This window comes from Marmota flaviventris, chromosome 8, assembly GCF_047511675.1.
Source record: "Marmota flaviventris isolate mMarFla1 chromosome 8, mMarFla1.hap1, whole genome shotgun sequence".
Taxonomy (NCBI): domain Eukaryota; kingdom Metazoa; phylum Chordata; class Mammalia; order Rodentia; family Sciuridae; genus Marmota; species Marmota flaviventris.
In genome coordinates this window covers 52,934,974-52,949,551 of record NC_092505.1, presented here as the reverse complement: position 1 = coordinate 52,949,551, position 14,578 = coordinate 52,934,974, and the positions used below count along the sequence as shown (strand labels likewise).

The 14,578-nt window shown below is 48.2% G+C and overlaps 1 protein-coding gene across 1 annotated transcript; it reads right to left on the bottom strand.

Annotated features, from left to right (window-relative positions):
* Nucleotides 1-2,802: 2,802 nt before the first annotated feature.
* On the bottom strand, nucleotides 2,803-12,282 carry LOC114093219 (zinc finger DHHC-type palmitoyltransferase 19). The gene is given in 6 exon segments (XM_071614893.1): nucleotides 2,803-3,286; nucleotides 3,634-3,719; nucleotides 10,647-10,752; nucleotides 11,178-11,268; nucleotides 11,271-11,349; nucleotides 12,091-12,282. Coding segments are annotated over 6 exon segments (960 nt in total). The 3' UTR covers nucleotides 2,803-2,880.
* Between the last annotated feature and the right edge of the window lie 2,296 nt (nucleotides 12,283-14,578).

The following is a 14,578-nucleotide window of genomic DNA, read 5'->3' as shown; positions in this document are numbered from 1 at the left end:
GGGCCTCATAGCTGGGCTCTGATAACACCCCTTGCCTTATCCGTGGGCCAGGGACTGGGTGGGGCATATCTGAGAATCAAGGGCACATTCAGAAGAAACGAAGAGGGGGCAGAAAGGGAAGAGGGTGCAGCCCAGTTGAGGCCTCTCAACTTGGCAAGGAGTCGCAAGACTGGCCCAAGGCTTAGGGTAGGGGGTATGATAGAGGACATCAAAGGAAGGAATGTTCTATGTCCCACTTAAGGCTCAAGAAGAAGTGAGCCTAATCCAAGGGCCTTTCTTAAGGAAATTCTAGGAATCCTAGGCTGGGGGCAGGGGGCAGACACAAAATCTTCATTCCAGAGCAGGAAGTTATTGTCTTTGAAAAGGCCACGCCCTCTTTTGAGAATCTGAGGGAAATTACATCCTTCCCTAGTGGGGAAACTGAGGACCAGATTGTCAAGGAGATGTCTCACATCTAGCTTAGGACTTGAAAGGCCCTTGCCTGAGACCGAGTGAGGCCCTGCATACCTGAAGGCAGGGAGCCAATGAGTGCAGACCTGAACCAGGCAGGATGGCAGGGGGATAGGCAGGATGGCAGGGGGACAGCCAGCGGGGCTGGAGGAGGCAACATGAACTCCCCAGAGACTGGGGCCTGGCCTTCTCAGCCCCCGTGGAGCTGGACTCCCTCCAGCACTCCCCAACCCAGGCAGTTCCATGATGCACATCCAGGCCTTGGCCCAGGCTCCTGGACCACCTCTCTCCTCCCTCACCCAGATCCAGTTTATCTGGAGGGCTCTCCTTTGGGAATGAGCTTGGTAGCCTCTGGCTTCCCCACTCGGCCTTTCCCCCTGGTGGTCAGCAGGGTTGAGCCATCCCTCCATCCCTCCTGCACACACAAGAGGTTAAGCCATCCTTTCTGCACACACAGGTTCCAGGCACTAAAATCTGGGCACAGGGACTCCTCCCCTCCTTCTCTGCCATGTGCCCATGAACTTGGGCTTCCCAGACAGAGGAAGTGAGCAGGAATAAGATTTGAGAAAAGCCTTAAGCCCCAAAGGAATTTGAGCCCAGGGGGATAGATACTGGGACAGGGAAAGGGGATGAGAAGAGTTGGAGTTCCAGCCAGGGCAGGCGGGTGGGGCTGGGCCTGGGCTTCCAGGGACTGGTGGGGGAGGGAAGGAAGAAGGAAGAGCAGTCTTGTGGTGGGACTCTGTGGTCTGGTGAGTTGGAGACACATCCTGTATCTATCGTAGGTCACCCACCTCCTAAGACTGATCAGGGAGGATAAGGGGCTGGGTGAACAAACCCCCGAGGATGAGCTTATACCAACACGCACGCACGCACACACACACACACACACCCTAGGGGACGTGCATCTGACCCCTTGGGTGACATCCTTTTGTTTCCACCTTCATTACATAAGATGATTTCACCCGGATACAAGGATAGAAGGAAGCAGTATGGTTTGTGGCTGTCCTGATGCTTCATGTGGCAAGATGATATGGGGTCCTTGATACAAATTCAGAGCACCCCACAACCACCACCACTACTCTAGAAATTCTGAGATGGTCAGTTGCCCTACGTGGTGGAGAAAATAACCATGGATCATTCCAGCTACATTCATTGCTTGCCTGCTGTGCACCAGATGAAACACCTCACCTCCTCCTCCAACAACCTACTACGAAGGTGATATTATTCCCAGTCCCAAGGTCACACTCTGGAGACTGACACGCTGTTTGATGTGCCCCCTGCCCCAAACTCTGGGGCCTGCAGACTCATAGGACCTGAGTTGACCCCAGAGACAGGACCAGAACCAGCACCTGATGCACTCCAGCAGGAGGAAGGAACCAGGGTGGGACACAGTTGCAGAAGAGATGCTGGATGAATGTCCCCATTCTCTCACATCTCAGGACGAGGCAGCCAGGAGGGGGCTCCAGAGTGCCACAGGCTGGCTCATCTCCCACAAGAGGGCTGGGCCAGACCTGTTTTTCAAATTCCTGAGCAGCGGGCACCCCCTGCAGTCAGACAGGGGTGCTGCAGGGCAGGGTCTGTTCATCCCCAGCATTGACATCCAGGCTGGGGGTTTTCTCTGCTCTCATCTCCAGCCCTTGCCAGGAAGCCAGCCAGGTCAGTCACTGTGATTATTACTGTTGCCACATTTTAAGGATGAGAGAAATGCTAAGTGTCTTGCCCAAGGTCAAAGAGCCAGACAGTGTTGGTTCCTGAGATCGGGTCTCCAGAGACCTAGGATCTTCCCTTCGAGGAGGGATTTTTTTTCCAGCTCCTCAGAATCTCCCTACACCCCCAGGATACACACTTCTCTGAACCTAGAACAGACAATGCAGAGCAGCTGCAGGAAACAGCAAAAAATATTTATGAGAATTTAACAGGCACGGGGGTCTTGGCATTCCCAAAGGAAGTGAATGAGGGTTCAGGCACAAAAGACCTCCATGTGGGGCTCATGAAATGAAGTTCAGGTGCACGTCCTTGGATCGCTGGGTGTGAAGGGGTGAAGGGGAGGCCAAGCCTCCCCTGGGGGCTTCCCACTGCAGCATTGGGCTGATGGGAAGCTAAACACAGAGTCAATACATGGGGGCTCTCCCTGACCTCCACCCCATAGCTCACAGTCAAGCCCTGGGCCCCTGGAGACAGGACAAAGGAGAGGGCTGGCAGCACAAGTCACTACAAGGAACTTTGAGGGGCACTGTGGGTTACCCACCCCACTGCGCTCCTAATGCTCCACTCCGTTTGTTTCACATGGGGACTTCAAGTAAAAATTTCCATTTAAAAAATTTCTCCTTTAAAACATGATACACTACAGAACTGGTCTCAGTCCTCATTAATAGCTGAGGAAATTGAGGCCCAGAAAGGTAAGGGACTGGCCCAAGGCCAACTAAAAAGTTAGCGGTGCAGTCTTTTCTCTCTGTCTATCCAGGGACACCTGGGTGTGCTGTAAAGTCTTGTGACCTGGACCCCACACCCTCCAGGTCCATAATCCTGCTTCTTAAACTCTAAGTGCTTCAGTTTCAGGGCCAGCCCATCTTCAGGGGCTTCCCCTAACACATGTGCAACCCCCAGACACCCCTCTCCCAGTGCACACCTGCTACTCCTCACTTCCTGGAAAGCTGCAGCCTTGCCACTCCCTGGGGGGCCCTGCCCATGTGTGTAGAAACCCAGAGTTTGAGATGTGGGCCCACGGAACTCTGTAGGATGGTGTGGGGAGGAGTATCTTGGCAAGCACAGAGCGTGCAGGGAATCCCACTCGGTTACTTCCTCTCTCTGCAGCCAGACAGCTTCTGACAAGTACCTGTGGAGTGACAGGCCAAATGCAAGGAGTCACTACCCACCTTGGCCTGGTCTCCCTGGCCACCCTCATCCCTCAGCTGGGAAAGCACAGAGCCCAGGGCTCTCACACAGGAACCTCATCCAGGCTGCAGTTCCCCTCTACCCCATTTCTTGGGGCAAGAAATTAGAAAGGCAAGAGGAGAAAAGTTCCCAGAAGGTCCCAGAGTGCCCTGGAGAAAACCGCAAAAGAAAGGACAGTGGATGACAGGGTCTGGGAGCTGGGGTCAGGGACCAAGGAAGAAGACCCAGCTTCACCCCACCCCACCAGCCTCAGGGTCCACCACTTGAGCCTCTTGTTTACCAACTCACTTGGATCCCAACGGTGCACAAATGGTCATATACCAGTTGCTGGCACAGCCCTGGTAGAAGAAGTTGTCCCCCTGAAGGAATTGTCCCTGGAGGGAGATGGGGATGGGAAGAGGAGCTCAGAACCAGCAGGACCAGGTAAGGCCATCTCCCAGTGACCCTCCCTAAGTTGGTTGACTAAGCTAGGGCTCAACCCAGGCTTGGAGCAAGACTCCAAGGGCAGGGAAGCTCAAGAGTGACCCAGGGCCTCCTGCCTTCTTGGGCTTCTAGGAGGAGTGACCTCTCTTTCCCCACTTGTGAGGAGCTCTCCCCAGACAGTGCTGACCCAGCACCCACCTCTCCTGCCTTCCCAGGGCTCCTCATCCCCTTGTGCCTCCCTGTGCAGGATCCTGGCTCTGTCTCCATTGGCCACACCTTTCCTCTCACCCATCCTTCCAGATACTTTTTGGGATCTTCCTTGTGCTGCTCAACTGCTCCAAAGACAGTGTTATCACCCCATTCCCACTTCACTTCCCCACTTCTCATTTTTTTAAAAAAATGTGCCTTCATTGAATTTCACTCTCTGGGAGGGAAGGGGCAGAGGGGAGGCCCAATTATAGTTTCCTAGTCAAAAATCACATGGTCAGGGCTGGGCTGTAGCTCAACAGCAGAGTGCTTACCTAGCATGCATGAGGCACTAGGTTTGATCCTCAGCATCACATTAAAATAAAATAAATAAATTAAAGGCATTCTGTCCATCTACAACTATAAAAATTTTTTTTTAAAAATCACATGGCCCAGGGAAATCTGGGCTGAAGGCCTTCAGTACACAAAGCAGGAAAAGTCAAGCTCAAAGGTCAAGTCCTCCCTTTGACACTGACTGGCTTCTCCTCTACTTTATTCCACTTTTCCCTTCCCCCCACTCCATTCATAAGCCTTGCCCCCTCCTCCTTCCAGACCATATTGAGTCTCAACTTCAAGAGATTTAGCTAGCAAAAGTTCTGTCATAATGGAAAGTGGCCCAGCAGCACCTCTGTCCACCCCAACTCTCCATTGACCCTCGCATGAAGACTTTGATCTTCAACACTATTCTCCACTATGAGGAACTAGGATTCCACATCAGGACAGCTCTGGAATATTCCACCATGTCCAAAAAACAACATGAACTATTGTGTTCTACGTGTTCTGCCTCCTTTAATGTGTTCACAGCACTTAAGAAACTAGTATCGTGCCAGGTGCAGTGGCACACACCTGGAATCCTAGTGACTTGGGAAGTTGAGGCAGGAGGATCGAAAGTTCAAGGCCAGCCTCAGTAACTTAGCAAGACCCTCAGTAACTTAGTGAGACCCTATCTCAAAACAAAATATAAGAGGGATTGGGGATGTAGCTTAAATGATAAAGTACCCCTGGGTTCAATCCCTAGTACCAAAAATAATAATAATAATAATTAATTAATGGCAAAGTGTTAAAAAACTTTACAGAATTTTTAAATTTACTGAAAGAATTTTTGATTAGATGGATATAAAGTATATAAAATGTTGATTGATTGTACATAGTGTATATAAAAATGCTTAAAGGAATAATAATTAGTAAATTTTGTTTTTTAGTTATAGATGGACATAATCTCTTTATTTATTTTTATGTGGTACTGAGGATCAAACCCAGTGCCTTGCATGTGTGAGGCAAGCGCTTTACCACTGAGCCACAGCCCCAGCCCCAGATAATTAGTAAATTTTTAAGAACTGAGCAGAAAATCTGAATACTTTCCTTTCCCCACATGGAACCCTATTAGACATGAATAGAATCCAACAGCTCTGAAGCACCAGGACCAGCCTCCCTTACTGGCTCCACTCCTGGGGCTCCTTCTCCAATTCTGTGTCTCAAAAGCCACCATACCCCCACAGGACCGAAATCAAGTGGAATTTTCTTCTTGCCCCATTTTCTGCCCAACTTCCTGCTGCCTCTCCTTCTTCCCCTTATCCTGGGGGATCAGGGCACCAGGCTTCTCTCTGATCCTTTCTCTCTTTTCTTCTATCCCCAAATGTTGATTCTTTTGTTTGTAGGTTCACTCATTTATTTAGATTTCTTTTCTTTGTGTGCTGGGGATTGAAGAACTCAGGCCCAGTTCATGCTAAGCACAAGCTCTACCACTGAGATGCGCCCCCAGCCAGGAATATTTCAGGGCATCAAGAATGCCTCAGTCAAATCGGGCATGGTGGCACACTTATGTAATCCCAACGACTCGGGAGACTCAGGCGGGAGGATTACAAGTTCAAGAGCATACTCTTTCAGAGAATAAGGCACAGAGGGTACAACAAGTGGAGTGGAGGCCTGGGACATTAAGAGTGGGGATTGCTTGGCTTTTAAGATGAAGCACAAACATGTGTAAATGACCATGGGAAGGAATGGTAGTAAGAGTAATAGCAGCACACAGGGCACTTTATGTTATCAGCCACTGTTCTGTTTCTTACGTGAATTGACCCATGCTTCACTCTTTTTTTTTTTTATTTTATTTTTTTTATTGTTGGTTGTTCAAAACATTACATAGTTCTTGATATATCATCTTTCACACTTTTCTTCAAGTGGGTTATGAACTCCCATTTTTAGCCCATATACAGATTGCAGAATCACATCAATTACACATCCATTGATTTACATATTGCCATACTAGTGTCTGTTGTATTCTGCTACATTTCCTATCCTCTACTATCCCCCCTCCCCTCCCCTCCCCACCCCTCTTCTCTCTCTACCCCCTCTCATGGATAGGCAGAACTAACATCATCAAAATGGCGATATTACCAAAAGTTCTCTATAGGTTTAATGCAATGCCAATCAAAATCCCAAAGGCATTTCTTGTAGAAATAGAGAAAGCAATCATGAAATTCATATGGAAAAATAAAAGACCTAGAATAGCAAAAACAATGCTAAGCAGGAAGTGTGAATCAGGCGGTATAGCGATACCAGACTTCAAACTATACTACAGAGCAATAGTAACAAAAACAGCATGGTACTGGTACCAAAACAGGCGGGTGGACCAATGGTACAGAATAGAGGACACAGAAACCAATCCACAAAACTACAACTATCTTATATTCGATAAAGGGGCTAAAAGCATGCAATGGAGGAAGGATAGCATCTTCAACAAATGGTGCTGGGAAAACTGGAAATCCATATGCAACAAAATGAAACTGAATCCCTTTCTCTCACCATGCACAAAAGTTAATTCAAAATGGATCAAGGAGCTTGATATCAAATCAGAGACACGCCGTCTGATAGAAGAAAAAGTTGGCTACGATCTACATACTGTGGGGTCGGGCTCCAAATTCCTCAATAGGACACCCATAGCACAAAAGTTAATAACTAGAATCAACAAATGGGACTTACTCAAACTAAAAAGTTTTTTCTCAGCTAAAGAAACAATAAGAGAGGTAAATAGAGAGCCTACATCCTGGGAACAAATCTTTACTCCTCACACTTCAGACAGAGCCCTAATATCCAGAGTATACAAAGAACTCCAAAAATTAGACAATAAGATAACTAACAACCCAATCAACAAATGGGCCAAGGACCTGAATAGACACTTCTCAGAGGAGGACATACAATCAATCAACAAGTACATGAAAAAATGCTCACCATCTCTAGCAGTCAGAGAAATGCAAATCAAAACCACCCTAAGATACCATCTCACTCCAGTAAGATTGGCAGCCATTATGAAGTCAAACAACAACAAGTGCTGGCGAGGATGTGGGGAAAAGGGTACACTTGTACATTGCTGGTGGGACTGCAAATTGGTGCAGCCAATTTGGAAAGCAGTATGGAGATGTCTTGGAAAGCTGGGAATGGAGCCACCATTTGACCCAGCTATTCCCCTTCTTGGTCTATTCCCTAAAGACCTAAAAAGAGCATGCTACAGGGACACTGCTACATCGATGTTCATAGCAGCTCAATTCACAATAGCAAGACTGTGGAACCAACCCAGATGCCCTTCAATAGACGAATGGATTAAAAAAATGTGGCATTTATACACAATGGAGTATTACTCTGCATTAAAAAATGACAAAATCATAGAATTTGCAGGGAAATGGATGGCACTAGAGCAGATTATGCTAAGTGAAGCTAGCCAATCCCTAAAAAACAAATGCCAAATGTCTTCTTTGATATAAGGAGAGTAACTAAGAACAGAGTAGGGACGAAGAGCATGAGAAGAAGATTAACATTAAACAGAGATGAGAGGTGGGAGGGAAAGGGAGAGAAAAAGGAAATTGCATGGAAATGGAAGGAGACCATCAGGGTTATACAAAAGAACATACAAGAGGAAATGAGGGGAGAGGGAAAAATAATACAAGGGGGAGAAATGAAGGTCATGCTTCACTCTTTTACAGATAGAAAACTGAGCAACCAGGTGGCTAAGTAGCATACCCAAGGTCTCCCTGCTGGTATGTTGAAGAGCTGTGATTTGGACTTATGTGGTCTGGCTCTAGAGTCCTTGCCACCAACCACCAAGCAAGTGACTCCAGGAGGAGTTGCAGTCAGGGAATGGAGTATGGTGGGAGTGAAAGTTGGAGCATGGGATCAGTGCCTGAGATGGGTGCTGCAGGTAATGGAAAGGAGCCCTGTCTGGTGAATCCCAGTGCAGACCACATTTAGGTCCCTTGAGACTGAGGATCCTGGACTTGGAGGGCCTCATTCTGAGCAGAGGAGGAAGGGCGATGGCCTATGGCCTGACCTGGGGCTGGAAGAACCACAGGATGGAGGGAGGGAAAAGGCTGCCAGGCAAACTCAATGATGATACTAGAAGCTGGAGAGAAGAAAGGCAGACCACAGGGCTGAGGAATAAGGGCCAAGCACAGGAGTCACAGGGGGGAGAGAACCACATATGGCAGTGGTGGGGTGGTGACTAAAAGGATGGGAGGTGATGAGCAGAGAGGCTCCTCTGTCTGTTCACTGTCTCGGGATCTAAAGCTTCCCCTCCCCCACTGATGCTGCCCACCAGTCTTCTTGAAAGAGCCTTTAGTCAAGTGATTGCCATACTAAAGGAATCCCATGGTAAAGATGCCCACTCCTATCATTCCTATTCAACACTAAAAGGAAAAGGAATAAAGACACACAGATTGGAAAGAAGGTAATGAAACTGTTCTTCACAGATGACATAATTTTCTATGTAGAATGAACAACAACTACAAAATGCTTGGGGAGAACTCAGTGGTCAAGCACCCCTGATTCAACCCCCAGTCCTGGAAAAACAACACTAAGAACTCCTGCTCTTGGGAAGATGCTACGAAGAAAATGGAATGACAAGGAACAGATTGCAAGAAGAGATTTACAAAACCTAGATCTGAATCTGATGTAGAAAACTCTTAAAACTCAATAAGAAAACAACCCTTTTTTTGTTGTTGTTGTTTTAATGGGCAAAAGACATGAAAATATGCCCAACATCATTACTCAATAGGAAAACTCAACCTGGAGCCTTAATGAGATACCACGACTCATTTATTAGGTTACGATTAAAAGACAAAAGAAAATAACAACAAATGACAGGGTCAAATGTTGGTGAGGATGTGGAGCAACTGGAATTCTCATACATTGCTGGTAGAAACTAGAAATTGTATAGTGGTTTTAGAAGACAAATTTGACAATTTCCTATAAAGTTCCACAAACAGTTACCTTATGACTCAGCAATGACCCCTAAGAATTTACCCAACAGAACTGAAAACTTATATTCAATGCCTATATACCAATGTTTGTAGCAAATATATTTGTAACTGCCCAAAACTACCTGGACACCATGGCCCACACCTGTAATCCCAGAAGTTTGGGAGGCTAAGGCAGGAGGATTTCAAGTTCAAAGCCAGTCTCAGCAACTCAGTGATGCCCTAAGCAACTTAGCGAGAACCTGTCTTAAGATTAAAAAAAGAAAAAAATTTCCATAAAGAAAACACAAAGGGGGAGGGGATCTGGGAATGTAGCTCAATGGTTAAGCATCCCTGGGTTCAATCCCTGGTACAAAAAACCCAAAACAAACAAAAAATACTGCCAAAAGCTAGATACAATGTAAAAATCCTTCCATTGGTGAATGTATAAATAACCTGTAGGGCATCCATACAATACTACATAACAATAAAAGGAAATGAACTACTGATATGAGCAATAACATGAATGAATCTCAAATGCATTGTGCTAAATGAATGAAGCCAGACTAAAAAGACAACAACTCCATTTTTACATGATTCTGGAAAAAGAAAAACCAGGACATAGGGAGAGAAACTGACAACAAAAGATGATGAAAGGATTTTCTGGGGTAATAAAACTGGTCTAACTTTAGTCATAGTGGAGAATGCAGGACAGTATCCATTTGTCAAAATCCCTAACTATAGACTAAAAAGGGTAATTTTTACCATTTCCTCAATAAGCGACTTAAAAAAAAAAAATCCCAAGATGGTTCCCAGGTTTCCCCTTCACCAAAACCAAATTCCACGCTTGACTTTGTGGGTCTTTTTAATCTTGACCCCCCCACGGGGTCAACTTCATTGCCCTTGGGCTTGAATTAGAGCCTTTTTCTCATCGTTCTGTTAACATCCTACTTTCGGGTTTCTGTGCCTTTTTGCACAGGTGCCTCTCATCAGGCAATGCCCCCCTGTCCTCTGCCTCTCCACAGTGATACCTAGGACATAAAGAGCTGCATGTCCTCCTCTACAACCGTGGGCCTCGCCAAACTCTCAGTTTCTTCCAGTCTGCTACAACACTCTGGTATGACCCCCTCTCAGAGTGTTCCTGGGTGTCGGCCGGTTGCTTATCAACACAAGTGCAGGATGTACTTACCTCTACACACATCCCTCAAAAAACACTCAGCCTGGCACACAGTAGGCTCTCCACTCAATGTGCCCAGGAGGGAGAAGGAACACTGAGCTCTAGGGGGAGGAGAGATTTGAGCTGCATCTTAAGGGATGGGTCCAGAAGGACTCAAGAAGCAAGGGCAGTGGAGAAAGCACAGAAAGTGCTGGAGCCGCAGATGTGCAAGAACATTCTGCCCTGCTTACCTTGCCCTCTTAGGGGCGCCTGGCGGCGCTCACCCACGCAGCTTGGATCAGCAGGAGCAGGATGAGCGACAGCAGGAGGCTGGTGGAAGGTAGAGCTAGGATGAAGCTTGGCTAAGAAGCCAAGCCACCAAAGAGTTATTCTTTGGCCCCGCCCCTCTACTTGACCACGCCCCCAAACCCCGTCCTAGTTAGCCCCGCCCACCCACTCTTCCACCCTGGACTGAACGCTTGGTCCAGTCAGCAAAGCGAAACCTCACTCCACCGCGCTGTTGTCCCGCCTGTTCCTTCTCAACCTTCATTGCCCCACTCCCTGGCTCCGCTAGATTCTTAACTCCACAGTCCATCCTACCCCATCCATCTCCCTGACCCACTCGCCTTCAACCTGTCCTTCACAGATCCTCCCAAGTGGCTCCTCCCTCTAGCCCCACCCACGTCAGCCCCACCATCGGTTACCCTGCCCCTTGGCTGTCGGTCCCTCCAGTCCCAAGCCTGTGCTCTTCCCACTGCGGGCCCTTGGTACGGTGTGGATACGCCATGGCTTTGTCCAGGGAGAAGGGTCCGTGTCTCGTGCGCAGGAGGAATATCAGGCAGGTAGCCAGCAGGACACTCAGGTAGAGGCAAGGGATATGAGCAGTGGCAAGAAGATGCGGAAGTTGTGATGACCGATGCAATTATTGACCCACTTGCAGTGGTGGTCAAAGTCCTAGGGGAGAGGAGGAAGGCCTCAAGGGTCTATCTGGCCTAGCCCATCAGCCCCAAATCTTGAGGCCTCCCCCAACCTAGCCCCTAGACCTCCTGCTCTTGGCCCTATGCATGGGCTCCCATATCCAGGGCGAAACTAGCATTTCCATGGTTAGAGCACAGTTAGGACGCCATGGCTCATCAGGTCACCTGTCCTGAGTGAAGTCTTTAGAGATAAGACCTGCCTGGTGTCACTTCAAGCAAGGTATAGGGTAAGTCTGAGCCTCTATTTTCTCAGATACTGAATAAGGATGTGAAGAACTTGCTTGCCCAGCCAGCCTTCTGCACTTGTAAGTCTACTCAGGGTGTGCATGTGAGAAAAGAGCACTCAGAACCCAGGAAACCCTCCAGCTTGGACACCCAGAGGTGGACAGGCATCAGTCAGCCTAAAGGTCTGGGTATCTAGTATCTGTAAGCCAGAGGATGGGACAGGCGCTGCCTTTCCTCCCCCTGACTCCACCAGGCTCAGCACAGATGAGATGCCCTTTGCCTATCAGCACCTGTGCAAGCAAGGCCAGCCTCTCAGGACACATACAGACACAGAGGCAATACAGATGTAAGTGACCTAGAGTGGCTGAGAGCCACTTTTAGCAGTCTGGGAAGATGGTCTCATACCCACCCTTGGCCCACATATGATGTGAGGTTCCCAGTCCTGGCTAGGTGCCTGGGGAAGGGAGAGTGAACAGGAAGGAGGAGTACTCACCTCCACACAGATGTTGCATAAGGGGCAGTGGAAAGTCCAGGGAAGGCAGTGGAAGGAACAATGTGGGCACCAGGGCATTTGAAAGGCCACATATGCTGCCTCAGGGTCCTGCTTGAAGGCGCCTGGCATGGGAAGAGGTTTGGGCAATGGCAGGAGGCCCTTCCACCACTCTGATGCTTGGGGCTGCCCCATAGTATCACTGGGCAACAAGAAGGGTGGGGAGGAGGTGGGCAGGGGAATCCCGGTCCCTTGAGCAAGCTGACCACTCAGATGGGCGGCAGTCAGAGAGAAGGGCTGTCCAGCCACAGGAGCTCTACATGGAGCTCCCCCCTTTGGAATAGTGATCAGTGCTTGGAATCGGGTGTGAAATGGGAAGGAGGAAGGGTGAACTGCGTGGTTTGGAAGAGCCTGCTGCCTCTCTTGCCAGCCTGCTCAGTCCTCCCCGCTAAAGCAACTGGAAAACCTCCAGGATTCTGTTTCTTCTCTCCTCAGTGGCTTGGGAAATTAAGTGCCAGGGCCTAAGTAATGATGACATGGAGAGAGGGATCCTGAGTTCATAGGTGGGGTTAGCACTTTAGAAATCACCTCTGAAGGCATCAGCCCTTGGGGTGCCACCTCCTTCTCTCAGGGGTCTGAAGTCTTACCTCGATGCAAGATACCAGGATCTGAGAAATTGAGAGAAATCATACTGCAGATGGTTAGGACAAAGAGAAGTCCCATTACCTCGGGAAAAGCCCACTCCCCATTCTGGGCCAGCCACCTGCAACTGAAACCAGAGCCAGGCTCAGTTCTAGTCTGGGGCAACCCAGAGCTCCCTGTGAGGTCTGGCTCACCTGAGGTCAGACTTACATACCTTAAGGACAGCTCTAAATATCCAGGCTAGAGACAGACCATGAAGACTCCACCAAATGTCACCAGCATTATCAGTCACCCAAAGTTCCCTAAATGCATCAGGCTCTCTACACCTCTGTGCTTGCATATCGGGTTTCCTCTAACTCTATATCCTCCTTCCCCTGCTGACCCTGTCTATCCACTTCCCTGCCTCTGCACTATCATTGTCTATTTTCCCTTCTATCTCTTTGTTAAGAAAACTGACAGCTTGCATGGGACACTCATGGGAAGGAGAAAAGGCCACTGAAAGTGACCAGCAGCATTGCATTAAAGCTGAAAGAGGATTGGGAGAAACCAGGAATATCTGAGCAGAGTTGGAGTTGGTGCATGACATACTATGAGAAAGGCATGGCTAGGCCTCCTGTTCTCAGAGAAATGAGGGCCACCAGATCCCTCTTCTGTTTTGGCACCTAGACTGCTGTGACTACAGCAGAGAAGGGAAGAAATGTCAAGTGTGACATCACAGAGGTTCAGGAATGGGGGCTTTGGCTGCTTCCAGTGACTTCTCAGAGATACCTTCCCTACCCCCACATACGCACATATTGTAAACTGGGACATCTGCTCTTACAGTGTTGGCTTTTTTGGAGCTTGTGATGATGTGGATGTGGTTTGTCCCCCAAAGGTTTATAGGCTGGAGGCTTGGTCCTCAGTGTGGCAGTGTTGAGGTGGTAGAACCTGCAAGAGATGGGCCTAGTGGGGGGTAATTCGGCCACTGGGGATGAGGCCCTTGAAGGAAGTAATGGACTTCTCATGGGCCCCATTTGCTCCTGTGAGAGCGGGTTGTTATAAAAAGAGCAAGACTTGTCCCTCCCCAGTTTCCTGGCCATGAAATCTTTACCCCTTGCATATCCTCCCACCATGATGTTATTCACCATGTTGTGATGACCCTCACTAAAGTTCAGCTGCAGGGGCTGCCAAATCTTAGACTCTGAAATAAATAAACCTCATTTCTTTATAGAGTACCCATCTTCAGGTATTTTGTTAGAGCAACAGAAAGCAGGCTAATACAAAAACCATATAATATGGTCTCTGGATAAATGGCATGGGGAGAAATTTGGTGGTTCTTATCACCCTTTCAGGCCCAGTCCTAACTGGAGCCAACAGTGCTCATTGCTTATCCTAGCTCCACTTCTTCCTTTTTGTTGTAACAGAGCTCCAGTTTGTTGGAGGAGGTAGCAATCTACCAACTAAATATCTTCCCAGTTTCCCTCATTTCCAGGGTGGGCTTTATGACAATTCTGGTTAAAGAGACATGTGCAAAGGTCTATGGAGGATTTCTAGGAAAGATTTTGCCTTTTCAATAAAAGGGAAGATGATACAGTTGGCAGAGCTCTGCCCCTCTTCTGTCTGTCTTGAGGCTAGACCTGCTGGCAGGGGTGCCACCTGGGACCCTTTAGGCAATCAGTCATGAGAAGTCACAAGTCATGCTACCCAGACACAACTTGAGAAATGGTTGAGTCCTTGTCATCAACTGCTTCCCCCAGAGCTTCATATTATGAGAAAATAACTGGGTTTCTATTACACTGACATGTGTCATTGTATTGGCCACTGGCACATGAAACCCTCTGCTTTAGCAGATTCTTCCCACCATAAGTCT